Below are 25268 nucleotides of genomic sequence, written 5' to 3'. Positions count from 1 at the left end.
AAAATGTCTTGAAAAATGTCATTGTTGTAGCCTACAAATGGTTTAAATTTGTCCCATATGCCCGCAACTGCACAACAGACATACGATGAAATTTTCATGGAACTTCAAACTCATCGACGATAGGCCTATGTTTAAGTTTGTTGATACATTTGTCAGTTCCAACAACGATCGAATCCTTTGCAATGTACGGTAGAATACATTTCCTTCGAATGATTCAGCTAGTAAAGTGGAGTTATAAAAGCGTTCTGTCCTCAGGAAAACAAAGTCATTTTCTTTTAAATTTATAATTGCCACTGCAACTTTAGCTTGCGAGTATTAGCCTACTCTTCTCAGCTTTCTCTTACTTAGATTACGTCTTCCTTTAATTTCATTAAATTCATCAGTGAATCTTGTTTAGGACCGTAATCCACATAATGCAAAGCAGTCACAAATTTAAAACTGCTAGTTGTAGGCTACTTTAGCATTGACTCAGCTTCCGATCAAGCTCTTGTTGGTTCTAACTTGATGCATTTAAGAAACGTCTTTAGAGCTTCAATTGCAAAAGAGTAATGTAAAGCATTGGGTTTGACTGCACCCCGCCTTGATTACATTCTCGAAGTCAATTTTCTTTGCAAGATGATAGGACAGCTTTCTTTAGATTTTTTAGAAATTCTTCTGTGACTGGTCTATAACTTTAAAGATGCCACAACAAGCTTACAGATAATTAATCAATTACTCCAAAAAGGATAAGACATTTGAACAACGCTGTCTGTAGGCAACATTATGAATTCCAACTAGATGTAAGCAACAACATACATAAAGAAAAAACTCACTACCTTCCAAATCACATCATGAGAAGCATGACCAACAAAAGGCTACTTGACCACACGAAAACAGAAGATCTTTTAACTATGACAAAATCACATCCAATTCCAGCAATAAGTTAATAAAATCAAAAGTTTTAAAACTGTTCGGCCACATTAAAAGATCACAATTCGGAATCAGAAAAGTTTGCACAGAAGGAAAAGTAGAAGAAAAAAGAAAACGTGGCAGACAACCAAAACGATGACAAGACAACATCCAATCATGGACCGGACTCAACTTGGCGACACTGGGCGAGCTGGCTCAAATCGTCACTCTTGGAAGCAAATAACCCATGTTGATGCGCAATGTGATGCAGGCGGAGATAATGACTGATGATGATGATGATCCATAAACAAAAAATATACAGGATTTACTTTCTTTAATCGTGCTTGGACTGATACCATTAACTTTCACAGATAACTTATGTTGGATACAACATCCTATGCCTGGCCAACGCAGATTTTGAAGTTAAGGTTCAGTTGTCAAGCAAAAATAGTTCCCGCTTAGCTAACACAGCGCCAGTTTTCAAGTTGAAACTATCAATACAATCGAAACCGTTCAGTGATACAGAAATCATTTCAGCTTCAGATTTTACGTCTTGAAGCTGTTCAACATCGCCTACCTTAACACGAAAATGATTTGTTCTTAATGAGAAGCATCGAGAGTGACATTTACAATGATTGAGAAATACTTGGAACTACGCACTTCATTTAAGAATTTGTTGATTATTTAGTTGGTACATTTTTACTTTAGTACTAAATATGGGCCCCCCTCAAAAGTGCAAAAACAAAAAACTACTCGTTTTTCCTTTACAATGTTTTGCTAGGGGGGAAACTGGCCCGACTTCCCCCCCCTCTCGGAGCCACTGCTTGTGTCATTGTAGGAGACACTCGGCCATACGAAAATTTGTGCTTGACAAATTTGTTTTGCAACAAGACCGTACAGCAGCCGCATAACAGCGCATCTTTAACATGAATAATTACGTCAACCTAATCGTTTGCTGTACAAGACAATCATAGCAGTGCGATTTAGTTTAAATAAAAAATAATTACCGTAAGTTAGAGGTGGAATTTTAACGCTAGGGTTGAATCTTTGGACCCGCCATTTTGCATTCATACAGTAAAGTAAAACTTCCCCCTCAAGGTAATTGTGTTAAAAAGCGGTTAAAGTCTTACGGATTTGTTAAAGGATTCTCCTATGACACACACGCCTGTATTATGGTATTATTTTCACCACGGTTGACCGCTGATTCTTGTACAGTATGCTAAAGTTAACATTCTAGTTCGTGTTTCTCAAATTCAATGAAGAAAATGCTTGCTGTTAACTTAAAAATGTTGCCAATACATTCTGGTGAAATATTAAAGATATTATTGTCGCTCTGCAAGAAATACTGTTTGTGTCCGAATTTTGAATTATTGTTTTGATTATGTCTACCTCGTTCACTCACTAATCATCTGATCTTGGCTTTTACGGATCAATACTGTCCATGTCATTTTTATAGTCTTTGTTATGACCCGACCTGTAATCGAACCCAGGCTTGTCTGAAGCAGTGGTGTTTTGGGGGATTACAGGTCAGGAGTCAGCCACAAAGCAGATTGAAAATACTAAAAAGCAGCGGGTTTCCAGCTAACAGAATTCGTCTTTTTAAAAAAATGGCGGATTTTGCTACCTGAGATTAAGCTTGCAGCCTGAAACAAGGCGCCCTTCTATAGCGACATTCTCAGATTTTATCTTTCTGTTGTTGAAGTTCAACATCATTGTACCTTCATCATACAACATAAGTAAAAAGGCTCTTTACATGCTGATTTGACTTTTTATAAAACATGACCAAGCCAAATTAATCTTGTTAATCTCTGCTTTCAGTATGTGTTGGCTGCTGTTAAACCATATTTGTGCTGTAATCGTACTTAAGTTTTGACCCTGGAATTTTGATAATACACTTTGCAAGCTAAGGTAGCTCTCAATTTGCCGCGAAAAAGAGCATATCGATCATATCGTTGTCAACATTGTTGCGTGGTTGCCACATTTTGTAATGTGTTCAACAGTTCATTAAACCAGGGGTGTGCAACGTGCGGCCCGCGGGCCAAATGCGGCCCGCGAAGAAAAATTGTGCGGCCCGCGATGATGTGCCAATTTTGAATTGTATGCAGCCCGCGAAACGTGTTTATAATTTAGTTTAGTCTGGCACGTGTGAACAATTCATTGTGAAGTGGATTATTGTAGATTTCGCATCTTCTGTTAACCATTTTAGAAGTCTCCCATCGGCCACCGCTAATCCATTGTATTTAATTATTTGGAACGTAAAAATGTATGGTCACATAAAAAGCATTATGAACAAATTACGACTTTGGAAAGCTCACGTAGCCTACAGACAGGAAATCTTTTCCACTTTCCAACTTTGAGAGACTATGGAATGCATCCTAAGAAGAAAACTGAATTTGCAGACCAACTTGAAAAATTGTTGTGTAAATTTTTGGCTCCTTTCAAGGACTTCAAATCTCATGAACATTTGTTGGTATATTCGCTTCGCCATTCAACACAGACATTGACATTGACAACGGATTTGAAAGTAAAGTATTTAGAAATGAATCTTGGCGATTTTTACCGAAAACATTTCAACTAAGATGACTTTTCACATTTCAAAAATCCATAGCTTCAAAAATGGCTCTTTTTGGCTCAACGTAGGCTATTTGTGCGAACAATTTTTTCTAAAGTGGGCGTCAGTAAATCTCCCTGTCAATCGGTTCTGACAGACGAACACGTGGAAAATAGACTTCGATTGCAAGCACTTCCATCAAAGTAAATTTGGAAAAAGCAGTCAGGAAAAGCCAGCACGGTGTGACAATAAATTTGAATAGCAGTTTTCTTCAGAAATTGATGCGTCTTAACTAATTATATCTGCAAGGAGATAACCCCTCATATGCCATAAGAATAACATGAATAACAAAAAAAAACTACTTTTTTGTGCTTGCAACTACTAAAAATCATATGTTAAATGAACCTGCGGCCCGCAGCTTCACCCAGTTATTTATATCTGGCCCTCCTGTATAAAGGTTGCACACCCCTGCATTAAACCGTTTGCTTTGTCAGCGATAACATCCCTGTCCATCTGTGGAGTGAATTTGTCTTTTCGCACTTCGCAGAGAAAACAATTCAAAGGCAGTGTCCTGCTTCTTAAATGTCTGGTTAGTTGATTGAGAACCAGTTTGTGAAAAGATAGTTTGTAGATTAGTAATAATCGGATATTTTAATCTGAGGATTAAGGTTGATGCATAAGGGAAAACAGCTCACGAATTAAGCTTCTTATCATGTCGATTTGCTTATTCCATGAATACCCACTGTTGGTGCATTCAACCCGTAATGTATTTTGTGCTTTTTAATCATGTTGTACTTGTCACTCAGTTCTTCTTTTTATCCGTCTGCAAATAGAGGAGTTGTTCTCAAAATTCCATTTTCAAACCTTAAAAACTTTGCTTTGAGACATTTGATTTGGGTCAGAAAACTTAGTTAGGCAAAATTTCCCAGCTAGAAAAATATTTTTTTGCGTTGCTCCAACGTCCTTGAAGATCTTAAGATCACAAAAGAGCGTGCAGTTCTTGCTAGAGTCATCACTGATCACAAAAACTTCAGGCAACCACTTCCTGAAGAAGCAAACCAAAGTTGTGTCACAATTGTGGATACTATTACTTGTTGTTTTCAGGGCGTGAAGATAATTGTTTTCACTGGCACTGTTTTCATCCAACTGCTTGTATCTGACAATGTTTTTTTCAACAGATTCGAAAGGAGTGGGGAAAACAAAGAAACAAAAAGGTAGGCTACCTGTGGTTATTGCGTCATTATGGTAGAAATTTTACAAAGTTTGGTTTGGTTTTTCTTGTTTTATTAAACTTTCTGGTGGGCTTTCCTAGCTATCTAAGAATCAGCAAAAAGTTTTATAAAAAAGCTGAGAATGCAAGATGCGTACTTTTCAAGCCATTTTGTGTTGTTTTATGCAAATAGCTTTAATGGCGTCAACTATTTTAAAGTTGTGTTAATTTAAACTCTTCGCGGTGTTTTTAGATGTTTATTTCTGGAATGTTATTTTTTTGCATGCGGCCTAAGAAATAATTTATTTCCAATTCATTTAACGTCCTATTACGTCATTAAATTTTAATAATTTATAAATACTTTTGTTTTAAATTTTTAAGCAAACGATCTTGCATTATTTTAAGTTGTTTTCAAAGTAAAACATGTATTTTGATTTGTTTGTTGTTTATACGTTTACGACATTACGTCATAGTTCGATTGTGTTGAACAGTGAGTTAGATAATCGAGATTCTGGATATCACTGTTTGTATCTTGTTTTGTAGCACAGTTAAAAGACACAGCTCTGTAGTGACATACAAAAAACCTTCGAGAAAACACTTCAATTAGACTTGTAGAACCAGAATCAGACGTCTTTTAAACGTTGTTAAATGGAAAACCTGTGACGGTTTGACACGACTAGTATCCATTGACCTCAGTCCTCTTTCAATTATTCATGTGATTAAAATAAGTTTATTTATAGTACTGAGGCAGAACAGTTCAGAGAAAAGAGAAACATATGAAAATAACCGTGCTGGTTGATTTGTTGGCGAGGTATTGAAGGCTTGATTCTAACATACAAGAGCTATCATTTTTACGTTTAGAAACGTTGAAATGATCTAAAATTTATTTGCCGGAATGACTCTGCTTCGCATTTCTCATACTGCTTCCTTCACCGTGTATAAGAAAGCCTATCGTCAATGCTGACAGTGACTAGACTGCGTTCTTCAGATATAAAACCAACGATGAAGGGACGAATGCTCTTTTTTTTCGGAAGCTGTTTTAAAAAAGTGCGTTTATTTTGCGTGCTGCATATTTTCGTCGTCGCAGGCACAATGAGTATTGCTTGTTTTAAAAGAAAATTTGTGTTTGTCTATGTATTTTCATAGTTTTGGCAAGTTTTAGGTGGTTGATCAGTTCCATCCTTTATGTTTCATCTTGTATCTCCAGACAGGAAGGGTGACTTGCTGTCACCGACCGCTCGGAGAGCAAGTGTGGAGTTGCTTGCAAGTGTCGAAGGAGCGGCCCTACTGTCGGCAAAGCGACATTCGTCAGTCAAAAGCAGTGGTATGTTAAAGAATTCTCATAAGTTTGTGTTTTCGAGTTCAAAGAGACTTATGGAAATTAATGACAGTGAGACCCGCTCGGTGACGTAACTGGCGTAGTGGTTAGACTTAGAGTGTCCGTCTCTGAATCGGCAGCATGGGTTTGATCATCGACGTAGGAGACGGAGGTAAAGGGGGGGGGGGGGGCGGTCTTATCCTCACTACAAAAAAACGCTTTAAAATTGGGAAAAAATGCCCAGTTATTTGAAAAAATTGTAAATTGTTGCACTTTTGTTTTAAAAAGATATTTGCAAAGCTAAACTTTTGGCAAATTTTGTTTGCATCTCCCAATTTTTTTATTCTCCTACGGCTATGGATTTGATGCCCTTTTGGGTCATACCATGGACTTTTTAAAAAGGGTTCTGAAAGTTATTTAAGTTATTCCTACTTGCTGCTCCCCAGATAGAAAAATCCGTCAATTTAGCATTGATTCAACGTCTGCAGACGTTGTTAAAATGACGGATTAAAATGTTAAAATGACGTTAAAATGACGGATTTTTTTGTCTGGGTCAGTAACGGAATGAACTCAGAGCAGTTCCCAAAACGTGTTGGACTTCTAGGTCAATTTCAACAAAAAAAGTGGATTCCAAAATACTGAAGCGAAGCCCATTTTCAGCAAACGGCTTTCGATTTTTTTTTCGATCGTTATTTCAATTTTTCAGTCTCAATTTGTTCAGCCGAAGATTGAAACAGTATCGTTTTCGAAGCGTTTGGTTTAGATATGCATTTTGATCTATGTATTTTTACTCTGGTTACCCGGGTTACTCAAAACTTTTTAGAGTTTGGAAAAGGCGGCAATTTTGGTCTATTACAATTTGGTGAATCGATTTGGCCACATGTTAGAGCATATTTTTGAGTAGTCGTAATCAACCAAAAAATGCCGTTTTTTCATTAATTCAACGTTTGTATTGGCCGAATCAATGCCAAAACCGACTAATTTGCATCTTCGCTTTTGATCAAACTTTTTCCATCAATTGCCTGTTGAAATGTTTGCTTTTTTTCCTTCCAAAATCATGTTGCTTTGCTTATTATTTTTATCATTACTACCTACAAACCTCCCAGACAGGAAAATCCGACAGTTTTACAAGAATCAACATCTGCAGACGTTGATTCAATTTCATGTCATGGCCCTATTTTCACGTTTGAGAACACTTTTAGACGATTCAAGAGGCTATTGCTTGGCGTTCCGAATGTGGCTGAGTGCTGTTTAGGGCAATAGATGGTCAGCCGTCGAGGAATGTTCTTTTTACATCGATTCAACGTGTGCAGACGTTGAATTCTTGTATAAATTGTTTGTGAAGAGACAGACTGTGTGAGCTGCTGTAGCAGGTAAATGAGTAATTTGAAGAAGTGTGCATTTTTGTTGATTTGGCAGTAGACTGACAACTTTTATTCGTATGCTAAATTCATTTACGCTTACTAAAAAAGGATATTTACCAGCATATTTTGTATTTGCGTAAAGCTTGAGGAAGACAGAATACAATCGTTTCAGCGACTGGGTTTATTTATCCAAATATTGTTTAAATGAGTTAACATCTTTTGCAGACATTTAATTTTTCTAAAAGTTCAGTCGGTTTTAACTCTCGGTTGCTAAAGATTAGTGGTTCTCAGCCTTTTTGTTTTGGCGAACCCCGTTTGGCACCCTCGAAACAGTTGCGGACCCTTAAAAAATTATCTAAAATTTTGGTATATCGCGTCTCCTAACGGAAAATTTTTTTTTTATAAGTTCTGAAGAGAAACACTTAGAAAAATTTGCTGAACTTGTAACCCACTTATGACGATTGATAACATTGACGAATAGATGTTATGTTATGAGCTATATGTTGGCGCACAGGATCAATATAATCTATATTCTGATTTAAACTTTTTCTATAATATTTTTTTTGGAAAATTAATAAAATTTTACGATCTTTACAAACCCCTTCTCCCGTTTTTATTTGTATCGTAATCAATATTTCGTTGTAATCATGGTCATGGCAAAACTGTGAGTGCTAATAAACTGCTGACTATCGTTTACATTTCAAACATGCTCAGAGTGATGAGATGTATATAGATCGAAGAAACACTTCATAAGAAAAAGATTACGTACATAATTGTTGCAATTTTTTTTTTTTTGAAACTTCTTTACATCGTTTTAAAAAGTGACGTTAAAAACATTAAAAACGTGACATTAAAAAGTTAAAAAGCGTTGAAATGTGGTGTCACAGAAGACTATTACGCATCAGCTGGATGGAAAGAAAAACAAATGAATTTGTTTCCCAACAAATACACAATAAATGGAGTCTGATTAACAACATTAACCTCAGAAAATTGAGATATTTCGGACACATAGCAAGAAGCGCGTCGCGTCGAACAGTGTGAGAATCATTGCAATACTGTAGTGTGCACAAATAAAGCATAGCCAAAGGTTAAATTTCATCAATCGTACGGCAAATTCGGAAAATTTCACGGACCCCCTGAAAACGGTTGAAAACCGCTGCTATAGATCTTTTCCCTCCACAATTTATAATTGAGATTGTACCAAACAAATAGCGGGTCCAACTGCCACATAAACTTGTGAAATGCTCTCGTTATGTGAAGTTCCATGCTACCTTTCTTAGTTGTGCCATTAAACTCGATGGCCACTTTTCTTTCGGCAGTGCTGGCATGACAAACTTTTAGAGACCCATTCATAAATTATTTTTCTGCGACACAATATACTTGCTGCTGGCAATACTTTTAATATTTAACTTTTTGTTAACTAGTTTTTATTCGACAGTGAGCGTTGCGGAACCAAACAACGCTTACGAGGATTTACTTCAGGAAGAATATGTTTACTTTATAGGGATTTTGGTACTAGCAAGGATCGGATCCTTATTTTTGTCGACATTCAAAAAGCGCGGTAAATATCTAAAACGCCATGAACATATCAAAACCGCTCAGTAGAAACATTTTAGCATGTGTTGTCCGGGTCAAGAATTTTCCAAGCTTTGTTCTTTGTTGCATGTAATGTTGAATAGATGTCATTAAACAAACGCGTTGCCAACATAACTATTGTCTTAACTACCACGTGTTTTATTCAGCAATGACAAACGTTTCTGGTTTGTGCATTTCTCTTCAACTCAAGATACACTGTAACCTGAGTTTCTGGGAAACGCCTTCTATTACTCTAATGTTATTGCCACATCACCATACGTTGTAATTTGTGAACAACTGTTTGTATCTCGTAATTACTCATGAAGCGCTGCGTTGAAACCTCACAGCAGAAGAAGAGTTGAGATCTACACCCCTTTTTATCGATTTTTTTTAATTCCATCTGTTTTCGATCGTCTGTGAAAACATGTTTACTACGTAGTGGCCTGGGAACGAAAAGTGTTGCGAACTTGAATCTGTGGCGTTTTGAATTAAATCTTCTTTAGGCGAAACAAAACGAGATTGAACTTTGGTTTATTTGCTTTTAGGTTCGTTAGTTAAACCACTTGACCTATTCAATGAGCTTGGGTTTAGTCTAGGCAGTTTTTTCCCATCGCTTTTTTGTCAGCGATTTTGTCTTGGCTTTCAACATAATGAAAATACAAACTCATGAGTATCTTGCATTCTATCAAAGATGAATTGGATTGTTTAATATTACGTTCTTAGCTTCGGCTGCATGCCCGAGTAGTGGGAGCCATGGTTCGACGTTCGATAGGGCGCCGGTTCGACACCGCTCAAGAGCATGCGGCTGTGTCTTTGGTAAGACACTCAAAGGCGTGTTGTTGATTGCGGGGTGACCCCCCTTCGACTACAGACCTTGATTTCTCTCATGATTATGAGAAACAGGACTCTGCTCTAGAGAAAAATATCTACGGCCCTTCTTGGGGCTATGGCCTGCTGAACTGAACGACTTAACATTTCCATTTCGATTGATTAAGTGTAAATCAAGTAGATCTTGTTTAATTCAGAGATCTATCTTGGTTGTTCTATTCCAGATGCATGAGAAACCAATGGTGGTGCACCGCACCCATGCAACTGTTGTTATTCAAATCCACTTTAGTGCTGTTGTCAGACCAACCTAGTTTGCCATATCCACACGAGGCTAATTAATGCTTTGCGTATGATTCGACAAGAGATATTTAGGGCAGTGACGACCGAACCGAAGCAACTCACAAAAGAGTTATTTCTAGGTTGTGAATACATTTGGTGTGTCGCTTCAACATTATCGACAACAAAAGTCAGACCTACGTAAGCCGGGCAAATGAAGTGCAACGACCATTTGTCATCTGTTGCTCAGTTTACGATTACTTGGCACTGCATTGAAAACTTGCAACGCCATAAAAGTTTGATTTTGTTTTTTCACAAACGGATTTTAGACAATTGCTTTCTCAGCATTCATGACTGATCTTCAAGGACATGCGACGGCGACCGTAAATTCAATTACCTCATAATGATCTTCGGTATTTGAAGCATGAGAAAGGGCAACTGTGTGATGAAATATTAATGGGACGTCAAGGGGTTGCGCTATCTACATGCGGTAGCTGTTATTGGCACAACAAACTGCATTATCTATACTTCTTTTATTACATTGATTCAACGTCTACACACGTTTAATCAATGCAAAAAGGAACTGGTTTGCTGCATAGAGATTATTCTTCGCTTTTCACGCAAATCCACAACCAAGTCAAAATTGCAAGTGCAGCTAGATTTTGTTTCGTTAAAAGCACTTGCTGCGGTCTGATAATGAGCTCACTTTCTATTATGATGGTGGATAATGGGTCGTGATAAATGAACTTTTAATCACATGCATAATTTGCGATCAATAGAATGCTACACTGGTTCCCTGAGGAATTTTGTAGTTGTAGCTCGATTTGCTTTGCAACGAATTACTTGTTCGCATGCCCGGCGCAGTGTCAAGTGTGTATGTAACCTCAAAGAAACGGAAACTTGTTTAAGCTCAGTAGTCAGTACTGTACAGTATTTGTGGTTATTCAGCATCAACATCATCATAAATATGCAATTTTGCAGTGAATCAATGTGGATTGCATGGTTAGAAGTGAATGGTCTGTAAAGTTCTTTTCACAGTGCATCCCAGACAGCAAAATCTTTCATTTTTACATGGAACTTTTCGTCGTTTTGTCAACTTATTTTATTTCATGAAGTCGACTTTAAGAAGACGACTACAGCTTTATTCTCCAGCACTAACAGTGAACGTACTGTAATGTGCTTTTGCATATCACCTGCTGCATAATACCCTTTTGATGGTGTTATTATTATCTTTAAGTACACCGGCATTTCTCGCATGCTAAGCAAGTTTATAGGTTTTAATTAAAAATAGCGGATGTCTTTTTTGCGTTTTGTACTTTGCTTGCCCGCAAAGACAAGACATTTTCCGCCGTGTGAATAATTTTAATTTTCAATTTTCATCACTCGTGTTACCTAGGAACTGTTTACCAGACTTGGACAACTAGAATTTTTTAGCTTTTTGAAATTATATCAGAATTATAATTAGAGCTTTTCAAGTTTTTACAAGTTAGACTAGAATTAGAGCCACCTAAGTTTTCAAAAATTAGAGTAGAATATAAACTAGATTAGAATTAGTTTGACGCAGTTGTCCCGTATTTTTTTTTCTATTTGGATAAAAACGCCGATATGGCAACTCTGGATCAAAGTGTCATTCCACCATTACAGCGCTAAAACCACTTACGTCATAGTAGACATTGTGATGTAAGTGAATTGATAAGTTAATCGAGTTTTCAATGACCTCGCTGTGCGATGGAACATTGTTGGACAACCTAGAATTGTTAGCAAAACCAGAGATTAGATTAGAACTAAAATTGGAGTAAACAAGTTTTTTACCAAATTACAGTAGATTAGAATTACCAACATTTTGCTTTAATTCATCGAATTAGACAACTAAAATTATTTAGTCTTGCAAGTCTGCTGTTTACCTGAAACTATTCGAAGTACGTGTAATTTATCGTTGATAACATTGCATTTTTTAAACCTGCAGTGGTAAATGTTTTTCATGAATGTAAATGTTTTCTCAATTTCGTGCAATTTTTCCACAAAAAAATCCTTTAATTTTGTTTTCCTCTTGAACCTAACACGTCGGTGAGTAAAGACAAAAACGGTGTGTTATTTTTGTAATGTTTTTCCTGGGATAGAATTTCTCCTTGGCATTTTTTTTTCTACCATATTTTGAGACATCGCATTCATGGTGTAGCTCTATAATAGGTTTTTGTTTAGTTTTAAGAAGATTCACCGCCTGCGAGCGTAAAATCCAGTAGAACCTTGTATTAGCCATCAATAAATGCATGCAGTAATATGGTGTGCCAAAGATTCATTTAAATAATAAAAAACCTAAAACCCATATCAAACAACCATGTCAAAAATCTAAAACCTAACACCTGTGTATTGTAGGATACCGTATTCTTTCTTAGCTGTTCAAGGTGTTCTTATTTTTACGTCAACAGCTTATCGTGGTGCCAACATCTGCTGGGTAGCAGAGCATTTGCCGTACTGGCTTGTGTAGTGGTAGTTATTTAAGTGAAATCAAAACAATGCAAGTACCACTAACTTACTGTAAGTGTTGTCACATGCAATATACGCCACACCAATGCAATGTGCTACGGTATACAATACACATGTATTTATTTCTCTGTTACGCTTTAGGAGAATGTTGTTTTTGCTAGGCTTGCAAATCAAATACCGCCTTAAAACATTTGTTTTACACAAGGTCAGCCATGTACTGAAAACTGAATGAGGCTGTTCACCAGGCGTTTAGTTAAATAACATGATGCGTTCTACTGGTGCAAATTAAGCTAAACTATCACACGATGTATAAAGTGACAACCTGTTTTTATTCCGACGTTTCGTCAATCAGACGCGACTGACTTCTTCAAGGGATAGACCAGGTAGTGACTACTTGTCTAGCATGGCAAAACACAGGACCATGTTGCTGAAATCAACTAAACATGCAAAAATTAAATGAAATTCAATTTCTAGACATAAAAATTATCTCGCGCAAAACTTTGAAACTACAGTAGAAAAAAAGGGGTTTGAATGTTAACGATCAACAAGAAACTTAAATAACAGCAGAGAAGAGAGTGAACGGTATTTCGTTTATCCCCCTGAAAAGTCAGTCGTGTCGGATTGACGAAACGTCGGAATAAAAGCAGATTGTGACTTTAAACATCTTGTGATAGTTCAGCTTAGTTTGCACCAGTAGAACGCAACATGTTTTTTGACTGCCATGTACTGTTGTATTAATCAATCAATCCAATTATTTTTTTAACTGTACAAACTGGTTTGGACCGGTTTAAACTCCAAAGGTACTTTGAAACCGTTTTCACCTTTACTCTCCGCCAGGTGTTGCAGATCGTGTGTAGTTGACTGATTCCAGTACTGAGTTCTTTTGTCAAGCGATGCCAACTCAAGTCCAGTCAAGTATAAAAAAATTCAGCAAGATTTCCAGCTGCGATGCTGCATTACAAAGTTTCCAAAGCTTTAGTTTGACAAGTTTCTTGACTAGCAATCACGTGATCGCTGTGCATGTTTGAATTATTGTTCAACGAACCTTTTTTCATCAGCTCTTTGGTGAAAGATCGCTGCAGTTGTTGTTTCACCGGAAGTTGCATTGCAAACACGTATTTGTGCATTTCTTGTTTATTTGTAGATGGTAGGTACATAAGCTTCATTAACGAACGTCACTGATTACGACTACACCAGTTTGTCTTGATAACACGAATTCCTGCTTTTAATAATGTACTTATGTACCACATACTTTTGTAAACACGAAAAGCAATTAGCACTTTAAAATATTTCAAGATCTATTTGATCATTACAGACGTATTCCTGTCAATATGTTTTTGTAATTTGGCGTGATGACATTTTTATCTTTCCTGTATTTTACTTTGTTGTACTTAGGAATGTACCGAGGTTTGGAAAATAGTTTCGTAGTGGTTGACCATCTTTACTGATGTTGCAGTATTTGCGTAGTTGGAATTTTCATCACAGCACCTTTTTCTTTTGCTGCTTGGTTCAGAGTTTTCTTGGATTTGATCTTTCCGTTCAGATTTTTACATGTTTTAGTATTTGGAAAATTTTGGCTTCAATCGAAATTCTGGAAGGATTTTTTACAATTCCGGCAAATTCTGGTTCCGGTCGAAAATTGCTAATGCAGTTCCGGTACATCCCTAGTTGTGTTGGTTTATTCTCGATAAGTTGGGGAAGATCTTGTCTGTTCCAAGTTAGACGTGGAAGGGTGTTTTTAATCTTTTGGAAGTTTTGATACCGCTAATGGCAACATTATCTTGTAGAGATATTTCTAGCCATTCAAATGAATTTTGGATTGCAGTAAGATTAAGTATGAATGTATAGTCTCTTATTTGAAAGAAAGTACCTTTTATTTTTTCTCGACTGTTTATCTGGGTAATGAGTTAACTTTTCACGTTATTTTTTAAATTGCAATAGTGATTTTGCCTTGAATTTTCCTTGGTTTAGTCGTCACTTGGCGCGGTGTTGGTCGAATGACAAATGCAGGATAAATGGTTATTGGATGTGAGTTACATACCATCCACACCGTTCTTCATGTTTTTGTGCTGAAACCGCCATTTTTGATCAAAATCCTGACACCACGTTGCGCTATTTTTAACTCGTTTGCAATTCCTTCCTGCATTATTAATTATATAGGCTGAAGCATTTTAATTGTCTGATTTTCTTTAGCTTGTGTGCTAAGTTGTGCGTGAAAAAGACTTCATCTTATATCTCAGATTTTGGATGGGTCAGATGTTTGTTTTTCATCAACAATTGAACGTCTTACAGTTGTATTGTTGTATTATCAACAAAGCACACAAGTAGTGTCTTTTTTTTAGCGGTACATTGCCTCTCCTTACTGCACCTTATTGGCTGAAATAATAAAATATTAAGAAGGAAACATCGATATTTTTGGTACGCTGGTTACGGCTATGTCAAAAAATCTACGTGCGATGCCAAAAAGTTATGGTGTATTAACTTAAAAAAAACTGTGGAATCTCATTTACAGCACCACCCAGCGGTTGTGATTTATTTATTTTTTATGCGCTGTGATTCCGTGCGATGTAGAATTGTGCCCTGTCATTGCAAAAGCCGCGCGTTCAAAGTTATCGCCGCTTGTACCGCTTTTAGGTTGAATGCGTATGGTATACAGATACAGTACATTCTGTTAAAGTTAAACCATTCCAGCGAAACACATTAATTTCGCCAATGAGCATTTAGAAGTGAACTAGTTCTTTGCTTTCAATCGTAATTAACAGTTTAGAAGTTTCATTCAACCGCATTTAATCCAACGAACATTGTTTGCCATAAATTTTTTTTTTTTTTTTTCTTATAATAAAATGTGCCCAGTTTATTGATCAGGTCGTTTTTCGTCGAAAAGTCCTTACTAAAAATAAAAAATATAAATCTTTCTTTGCCATTTTGTTGTATTTTCTATTTTAGTTTTTTAAAGATGTGAAATCTTGTGGCTGGGTGCGGTTTAAAACGTTTATTTACTTATCCAGTTGACATTTTGCGGAGTTAAATCTTTCAATCTGTCTCTGAAGTTTAAACAAATATCTGTGTGTACTGCATATTCCACAAACAGCAAATTATGTCAGTTTTACACTGGTTTGCTGTCTGGGTCTGAGCACGACACGGTTTTGCTTATAGCGTGCTGCAGTAGCAGTTTCTCTTGTCTGAATTTAACAATAACATCTCATGCAGTTATTTATGCAACAGATATGGAGGACATCTTCATGTTCCCTGCTGAATACCCATTCCCCATATCGGACTATGCCCGACGGAGGTCATCTGCCCACCGTGTATCCTACAAGTAAGTGGACTCACCGGGAATTCCTCACATTGCAAAAATGCTCTTTTTGCATTAATTCACCGTCCCGAGACGTTAAATCAATCTAAAAAGGACCAATTTTGCTTGTTAGGCTTCTGACAGTTTTGAAAATTGTTTCCATCTTTTCAACGTTTTATTTATTGTTCACTGACACCAGGCGGAAGAAACTGCTTTGCGACTTTGCCCCTTCAAATATTGTATTTGATTTATGTGTTTGCTTGGTCTATTTCGGGCTTTATTGGTTTGTTTTACGAGACTGTGATGACGTCACGCTTGCGCATTGATGAATTAAAGCGTCGTTGAGATAACGAGTAAAGTTTTATGTGCTACCGGCAAACCCCAATGATTGCTCGAATACCTTGATTCATTTTTTATGTACCAAAGTTGTAATTTTCGAACGATCGATGACCTGCAGTTCGGAACTTTCATTCCCAAAGCCGGTAGCTTGACACAACCGGTTTGCGCACAGCGGGTCTGAAGATTTAAAGCATGCGAACCAGTTGAAAAACAGGTTATTGTTGCCAGCTGCATAGAGTAGCTTCTTATAAATTTAAAGACAGTTAGAATCGGTTTGAAGAGATTTTGGAACACTGTGTTGATCACTGTCTTGGATGCATTTTGGTTTGCCGAGTTTTTAGAGTCATTTTTTCGTGTGTTGGTCTCCAAACATTTTGTATAAGTCAGCAGTCTCAGACCGTTCGTAAACTAATTAGCACATGGTTTCTCAACTAGGCCAGTAAGGAAAACAGTGGTCATTGCTGAACCAGAATTTCAGATACTAAACTGTCGCTTCGGAGTCGTATCTCCCTTTGTGGATAGCATGGCGAAATTCGTCAAGTTGTCACATAACGGCACGATATGGGGAACCATTTCGGTTGTCGTTACTTGTTTTTCAAGGGGCATTTTTCCGTTTTTTAATTTATTTATTTTTTAATCTGAAACCTTTTATGAAGCATTGTTGTTCCACCCACGGGTATTGTCAATACCGCTATTTTTCTTTCAAAACTCATTGTATATGTTTATAAAAAACTAATTAAACGTATATTTACATCACTTTTTTTGTACAAATTTGATAGCTCTATATGCAGTTATGCACGTGGGAAATTGTACATGATGACGTCACGCTAGGTAGGTCCAGATGTTGTGGTTCTCACTGTGTCGAGGCATCAACTACCGGATGGACCCAGAAATGGTTGATGCGATTGATTTGTGTCTTTGGAGGAGGTTGCATCCTCATTTTGAAGCCGATTGTGTGCAGAGATTGAAATGTTGATTCTAAGTAAAAAAGTCAACTTTTTTGATCCTTTGAAAAAGTCACTTCTGTCTCCACATCAGAAGACTAAGCCTATTAATATCATGAACAACATAAGTAAACTGGGTGAAAAATAACATATCGGCTTAACAACAGCCTGTTGAGTTAAATAAACAAGTTCTAAACGAATATTTTAGTCTATGGGTATTTACGGTCTGTGGTCTTCACCGAGTGTGGTAGGATGGGCCGAGGTGGAATGAATACTGCCGTCTATTTGATGTTCACATACAAAGGTTTAGAAGCACCGGACTTGCTTACAAAAAGTTGATTTTATGAAAATAAATTTGCCACCACAAGAACTATTTTCATGTGTTAGTATATATGCGATTGATGGTAGCATGGCACCCTTTATTGGTGGACTGGTGGTACCAATGCAGGAAGATGAAAATTATGGTTACTCATCATTAACAGCAGTTGTCGGAGATACTTCTACGGAGATTTTTCTACAAACAAGCCGATTTGTTTCGATACCTGCTGCCAGCCTTGAAATACTTTGCATTGAAAGAGTTTGCACCGCAATTACTACATCTCATGTTCTCACCTTGACACCACGAAACATCGGTGTTGCCTTCCATACGCAATGATTATGTTTACAACATTCTTACAACCTGCAAAAGCCCATGTGTGCAAACAGAGGTTGTATGGTCATTGGTCAACCAGTGTGATCGTACTGAACGTGGTCCTCTAATCCAGCTTGGTAATTTTGTATCAAGACAAAAAAGTGCTGACAGATCAGTAAAAATCAATGGTATTAGTTACCTACCCTGATTGCTCATATTGTTACATTTAAGGTACGTTGTGTAACGTTTCTTGCTTAGAGAGCACGGTTGAGTTGGGTAATACGTAATCTTACTTGGTTTATTTAAGGTAAGAGGCTTTACCGCGGAGAACTGTAGTAATTCTGATTTGGTTCCAACTAATTATTCCTCAAGTCTGCACAAAGCAAGACGTCTTGTTTCAAAATCATCACGACAAAACGTCGACGGAATCAGATTTGAACGTTTGTTTGCTCACGCAGACTTAATAACTTTGGCTCACGATCGCTGACTTTTGTTTACTCAACTATTGTTGACTTTTCGACAGCAAAATTTGTTCAAACATGTGTTGACGCAGTGACGGCTATTTTTGTGAATGAGTTGTAAATTTTTAACCGTTTTATCTTAATCCATTTGCTGGTTCATTTGAAAGACCTTACATCTTTATAATTTTTGAAAGTCGACAAACGTTACCACCCTTCCATGATTTATAGTTTTTTCATTTTTACTCAATGACGTTTGCATTTATGCAATGAAAAAAACACCGTTTTTATCTCGTTTTTTTTGCATGTCTTTTGTGGACTCATCAGCCCGCCAGTTACTTGTTTCTTTGACTCCGTGCATTAGCTAGCTAGGATTGGTCCATCAACAATGGTATACAAACAAATTTTTTTGCGTCTGTTCATCGTCTGTAAACAAGGAATCGATCTTTCAAGAACAGATTTGGATGACGAGAAGGTGTTGCAGCTACAAAGTTTATTGTTTAGATGTCCACATACGTTTGATAAACGCAAAACTGGTGGAAGAATTTTACAGAGCAAACTTTCTTTTTGTAAATGGAGTATTGGTTACAATAGTTCGAGGGAATGTCTGCCATTAGTTTCACTACATTGCCGTTAAAGTTTGACCACTTTATTCTTAAGAGCATGGTTACGAGACCATGTTGCCTTTGGCGAGTATAGAATCTGCTTTCTGTTGATTTATCATCATGACCAAAAGCAGTGTAAAGTTGTCAAGACCAGCAATCAGCATGCGTTTATGAGTTTTTTTTTTCGACTTTTTGTTTAGGCTATGCTTCTTAGTGGTCGTGTGAGCCTCTGAGGCCGAAGGTCTTTCCTTTTACCACCACAGATTCACGATGTTCCCAGAATACACTGGAAGACTACTAGAGAGCAGCCAGTTTTTGGCTTCATCATCCAAGACGCGCAGACCTTCCACTCCGTTAGGTGGCTTGAAGATGGTACAAGGCTATGCTGACTAGTTTGACGCTAAAGAGCGTCGAATGTCAAGCCCGCTCAACACAAACCGTTTTTCAAACAAGTTTTAATGTCTGTCAAAATGTAGTTGGTCTCTGAAAACATACCCACTAGTGTGTTGTGACTTGTAAATGTCACATGCAGTAGTTCAAAACTGTTGTCTTGGACTGCATGAAATGAGGTACTGTATAAATAAAATCACTGAAAAAGGGTTCGCTGGAGTTGAATCCACGTCTATATAAACAAACTTTAGTCACCTAATCACAGCTAGGCTTACACCGAAACAGAAGAAGCAAATTTATTTTTATCTTGTTAATGCAGATATGAGGTACAGTTATGCAACTTACGCGGTGTGGTCCTTTTAGGGTAATATGACGCAGCACAATGCACGATGCACTGGACAACACGGGCTTAGGGCTAGAGATGTATGTGTTGTACCACGGTTGTACCTGTTAATAAACAACCAGACTTCGACAGCACAGCGCGTTTTGTTGGTGGTCCGGTAACTTGACTTGCTTGGTGCTGTGATTTTATATTAATTTAATGGAACTGCAAGCAAAAAAGTGAAGTTGCATTGTAGAATATTTTCAGCTGTACATAATGCTGTTATGTTATGTGCTGTGAGGCCCGCCAAAAAAGAAAAGAGTACAGAGCTTCAACGCAATACTGCAACTTGTTTGGGGAATCGCTTGAATCAGTTTTATTAGTTATTCTTCACAATCGAGGAAATTTTCAAACCATTTATCTGTGCAGAAAATATAAACAAATGAGCAAGTTCAGTGAGTGTAGGTTTGCAGCTATGATTGCACTAGAAAAACAAGAAGCATAAGGACAGGTTGACCATGGCAGGGCTTCTTGTTCATATACAGTATATTATGTCTATTGTCTAAAAATCATTATGGATATTTCCCAGCAAGGAATATCTATTCTTATCATATTGATTTATCGTCTACATAGGTTAAATCAACGCAAAAAAGATAAATTTTGTGAACTGGGCTGTGCTGTGTGGTTAGACCAACTAAACCGACTTAAAATTGAATTGTTGCTACCTGGTTAATGCACGTGTTTGATTGGAAATTATGCAAATTAGTATATCATCCAGCCAATCTTTTATATTATATTATCTTTTATATTACCAACAACACTTTCTACAATCTTGTTTGCAGGAAGTAAAACTTTTGCATCACAAATAAACATTATCACTTTTGTCGTGATCAATCCGATAGATGTTGATAGTCAATACCCCTGTTTTGTGGTTAAATAACTTAGCATAAAAATGTTTCGGACACCTTCATCAAGAAAGAGCTTAAAAACCTTTGTTCATTTGATGTAAACACTTGTATTTATTTGTGATTGATTGTCTTGGTTGTATATTTTATACAAACTGGCCTAAAATTTCCATAGATTATTTTGGTTGTTTTTACTATTTAATGTAAGTTTATTCTTGTTTGGTCAATGCAACGTCAGACAACGTTGCATAACTGCACAACCACTCGCATTCGTAATCCAATCATACAACTCATTCTAATGTGGAGTAAATCCATAGAAAGGCCATTGTGTGTGCATATCGGATTTCCTTTGCAATGTATTGATATTACGCATGCACACAGGTAGTTAACATAGCTGTACAGTGTACACACACAGATCGCACTGCCAGACATAGACTGGAACTGTGTGTTTGATGATTTGTAAGCAGCATCTCTAATTGTCTATTCTGTAGCACTCTAGTTTACTTCATATAAGCTTGTTGAAACGTGAAGTGATAAGTAATTATTTTTAACTTTAACTACGAGAAGAGACGTAAAGCAAGCTCTACCATGGACGAAGTATCTGTGCAAGGGGCATACGTTGTTTTGATGAGGTCAGTACTTGTGTTACCTTATCTAATTAAACCGTGTGATAAGAGCGTGCTAAACTGTGGATATGTCTATGGTTGTTGCAAGAAAACTTTTGTAGTAATTGCAACGAGATTACTACAGTCCTACAGCCCTCAAAATAATTATTATTGATACACATTGGTAATTAAAGCTTTATCTGCTTGAGTAACTTAATACTGCTATACTGAGGTTTAACTGAGTGCCATAACTCAGCTTTATATGTCTGTAGTACAAAATAGTTAACTCTGTACCGAAGCTGTATAAAACTTTAGCACCACGCCTCTTCATCTTTTGCTTTCTGGTGCAAACGTTTTACGAAGGTTTGCCATGATGCGGTTATGAAGTGTCACCTTTTATTTCTTTTGGTACTATTTTTACTAGCTAGTTGTTTGTTTACATCTCGATGCTACCTTACACTCTCAAAAATTACAGAAACCTTGAGTTGTTGTGCGTCTGAGTATACACTTCATTTGTCGTTCAACTATTAATTGTTGTGACACGTCCTATTGTGGTACTTGCGAGGTCTCACATAAAAAACTCAAATAACCCCTGCCAGCGAATCAATCAATCTGCAAACGTTGAATCAGTGTGAAGAATGACTGGTTTTCTATCTGGGTAGGCGGCTGAGAATATCTATTGTATAATATAAGTTATGAACAGCCCTCGGAGGCGGTTTTTGTAAGATTGGCAATTTTTCATGTGATCAATTTCTTACCTCTGTAGTTTTGATGGAAGGTTCCCTATTTTGCAATTGCCTGTGGGCTGCATCTTTTTATTGGTCTCATACCAACGTCGGAAAGCCTGGTCTGCAAAGAGAGGAATATTTACAGCCTGTGCCAACAGCTAAACACCGTTGACTCATCAACTTGTTTGGTTTTAAGTGTTAGATATTTTACAATTCGGTAGGGTTTGCATTATCCAGCATTCAGTATTCTACTTCATTAAAAACGTCTTCTTAAAGGTAGGGGCTTGGCGCCGAGCAACGATTGCATTCAGTGGTGTGAAAAGAGTCACTGTTTTCATTCAATTGCATTTCAGTCATTATCAAGTGCTTGCAAAGGGATCACAATAAAGGTGCTTTATAGCTTCAGCATCTTGATGTAGGTTGTAGAGAATCACACAGACTTGTTCTAATCCGCAGTAGTATGTGACCGGTTGCTAAGTATCGTTTTTATAGTTATCTATTGCCCGTACAAAAGTAGTAAGAAAGCTGGTATTTAAACCAGTTCTGGAGCAGCTACCGTCACCGGAATAGATTTTATGATTTTAGTGGAATGTCAAAAAACTTGCTGTCAACTCTTCACATCTGTTTCTTCTGTGTCATAGAACCTTGTTAATTTTAGATTTCTTTATTTATTTGTTCCATTGCGATTGAGCGTAAATGTATAGATTGCCAAGCCGTCAGACAGCGTACGAAGGTCAGTCTGTTGACATGTTGCAAGACAAGGTTTTTGGTATGCCCATCGACCAGTAACCAAAAGCAGCGCCGTTTTTGTCACTTCATTATGGCAAGGTTATGTAATAATAATATGTAATAATTTATTTCACACCAGTTGTGTGCAAAATAGAGTCAATAAGAAGTCTCTATAATTGTCAATTTTTAGCCAACTGTCGCAGTTCTTCCGGGCTGTGCTTTGGGAAAGACCAAACCCTTTGCATGAAAGTTTGTGCTGTTTTTTCTTGGTTTCGTTTGCTGTTAATTACATTAATGAATTCATTAAGGTTTTATGCTAATTGTTGAACTGTTGCTACCATTGTGCGTGTATAAGATCTTATGGTTGGATGTGACAGACTAGTGAAGTAAACTTTTAATTGGTGCTCAGGTATTTACCCCCATTCTTTGGAATCGTACCACCACACTCCAGACATCGTGTTTTTGCAACAAGCGGCGTCTAGCGTACATCATTTTCTTCGAATAACTACCGCTAGGTGTTGCCAGAGTGGCGTCACTGCATCACCACTCCACTTTCTTTATCAGTTAGCACCGGATATGGCTGTTGATGAGTGATGGTTATTTAATGATTTAACTGCACTTAATCCAATCTTCAATCTTTCAAATATTATTCTAAGTTGCCAATCATTCACTTATATAATCTTTTCGTTTATGAATGTTGCAATATGATCAGTTCACTGATTCGCTGTACATTTGTAGGGAGAATGAGAGATGCATCCACAAATATAATAATTTGTTTTGCGTTTTTAAGCAACTGTTTTGTTGTTGTCGTGTGAGCGTCTGGGGCCGAGGGTCTATCCTTTTACCACCCCAGATTCACGATGTTTTGTGAGAAACAGTGAAACACATATTAGAATTTTACTGGAAAATGAAAACTCTTTTGCCGTCATGGTGGGAACTCATGACAATGACATTGTTGTGTTGAAAATGAATTCTTAGTTCCGCCCGTGAACTCACACCCATAGATGAGAAGTATAAAACAAATGATAACTTTAATGTACAAACGATACCACCCAGTATATCGTGGACGCGTGAAAATAGCAAGACAATCCGACCCTCGGGTCGTTATCTTCTATCGTTGATCACGGTCTTTCTGTAAACGAAAAGACCTTGGCTACTAACATAAAATAATTACGCTTAAAATGACGTTATAAACACGTTCAAATCAAAACAATCTACGATATATAAGAATCAAAGGAATCTACAAAACGGCAAACAAATCTACAAATCGATGTTACGTCGGAAGAACCGAATTATTAAACATTTTGTCGAAATGTGCTCTGTTGATCAATAACTAAAAAACAATAATGAAATAGCAACATAAACTCACCGAAATTTTGTCGGGCGATCCTTATAACTACTAAATCGATTCTCAACAGAATTGGTACGTTCATGTACTGTAGTTAACTAATGTAACATTAAAATTATGAATTTCGCTAAGAACAGACTTCATATATAGTACGAAAAGAGAAGAGAAATGATTCCAATGACAGCGTCATACTCAAAAAGATACAAGCTGCCTTTGCCGGCGCAAACTTCTAACTACGTTGGTTCAACGTCAAGATACACAGAGTAGACAAAATGTAAGATTTTGCTGACGCTCAAATAAACCGCTAAACGAAGCAGCATTCACAATAACAACACATTGGGCATTACGTAGCGGGTTTAGCATCAAAACAAACCAGTCAGTTGAGGTCAGTTGCCTAAAAAACGCTGTTTATGGCACAAATTATCAACAGGGGTTATATCAATCAGTGGGGACATTCTCTTTAAACGCTCGAAACAAAGGAAATAATTTGTTTTTCTTGTTATGACCCGAAGTTACTCAGACATCAACTTCCGATTTTGAAACTAAAAAACAATGATGTAATAAGGGTGCGAACAGTGAACGTAACAGCCATGTTTAGGCTGCTTTGCCGACAGACCAATTTTTTGTTGCTGTTGAGGTCCTACCTTTGCACCTGGTGGAAAATGACCGTCCGTTGTTTATGGCACGAGTCCTTATGGTGTCCGCAACTATCTGTGCAAGGGGAGGCGCAAGCCATGTATATTTAGGTTGTGTGGATTTTGCCATTCGATAAGCCCGTTGCGGGAATGCTTGCGATGTGTGGGGAACGATGCAGTGTGAATACGATCCTTGATGAATTGAAAGAAAAGTTTAAAAATGAACATTTTAGAACTCCAGCTTGTGTCAACGGTATAAGAAAATATTCCCCCTTTCTTACCTAATTTTGAGTTTTACAGTTTTTAGAACTTTGATATTAGACTTTGCCAGTGCAAGACATCATTTAAATCTTTGCTGCTTTTTTTTCTCACCTTTATGACTGTTGTTCTCCCAACATACAGTAACGTTCGTAACATACCAGGTAGATTATCGGGTTGGTAGAAGCAGACTTTTTATGAATGTTTTAATCTCCTGTTGCACGCACAAGCTTAATTGACGCGTGTTAATCCTTCTTTAGACGGCCGACAACTTGAAATGATTTTAAGTGTTTTCGTTTTACAGTAAAATTCAAATGTGACACCGATACGCTTCGCATTTTCTGTTTTTTTTTTATCGAAGCCTGGCAATCTGGCATCTCACAGTTTTCAAGCTCTCTTACCAAGTGCATCAAAGACCCCACGCTCAATACATTGTAGTTTTTCCAGCTCTTTAAAGTTTTCTTTGACCTTGGCTACGTTGCCAGTAATGAGTAACTGTTTAGTAGGTATTCCCGGCACTTTATGGCACAGTTTATCATTTTCTGAAGTTGTAGACCTGCTAATGATGCAGTACTACAA

The 25268-nt window shown here is 37.2% G+C and overlaps 1 protein-coding gene across 1 annotated transcript in view; it reads left to right on the top strand.

Annotated features, from left to right (window-relative positions):
- Positions 1–4621: 4621 nt before the first annotated feature.
- The window catches only part of LOC145779599 (diacylglycerol kinase zeta-like), a 55284-nt gene continuing 34637 nt past the window's right edge, over positions 4622–25268 (top strand). The window contains exons 1-2 of the mRNA XM_082591228.1: positions 4622–4653; positions 15723–15816. Coding sequence (XP_082447354.1) covers positions 15725–15816 — 92 coding nt within the window. The 5' untranslated portion in view covers positions 4622–4653; positions 15723–15724. The remainder of the gene's footprint in view (positions 4654–15722; positions 15817–25268) is intronic.

The sequence above is a fragment of the Aplidium turbinatum genome, chromosome 11 (genome assembly GCF_918807975.1).
Source record: "Aplidium turbinatum chromosome 11, kaAplTurb1.1, whole genome shotgun sequence".
NCBI classification, from domain to species: domain Eukaryota; kingdom Metazoa; phylum Chordata; class Ascidiacea; order Aplousobranchia; family Polyclinidae; genus Aplidium; species Aplidium turbinatum.
This window is presented reverse-complemented; position numbering and strand designations above follow the sequence as displayed.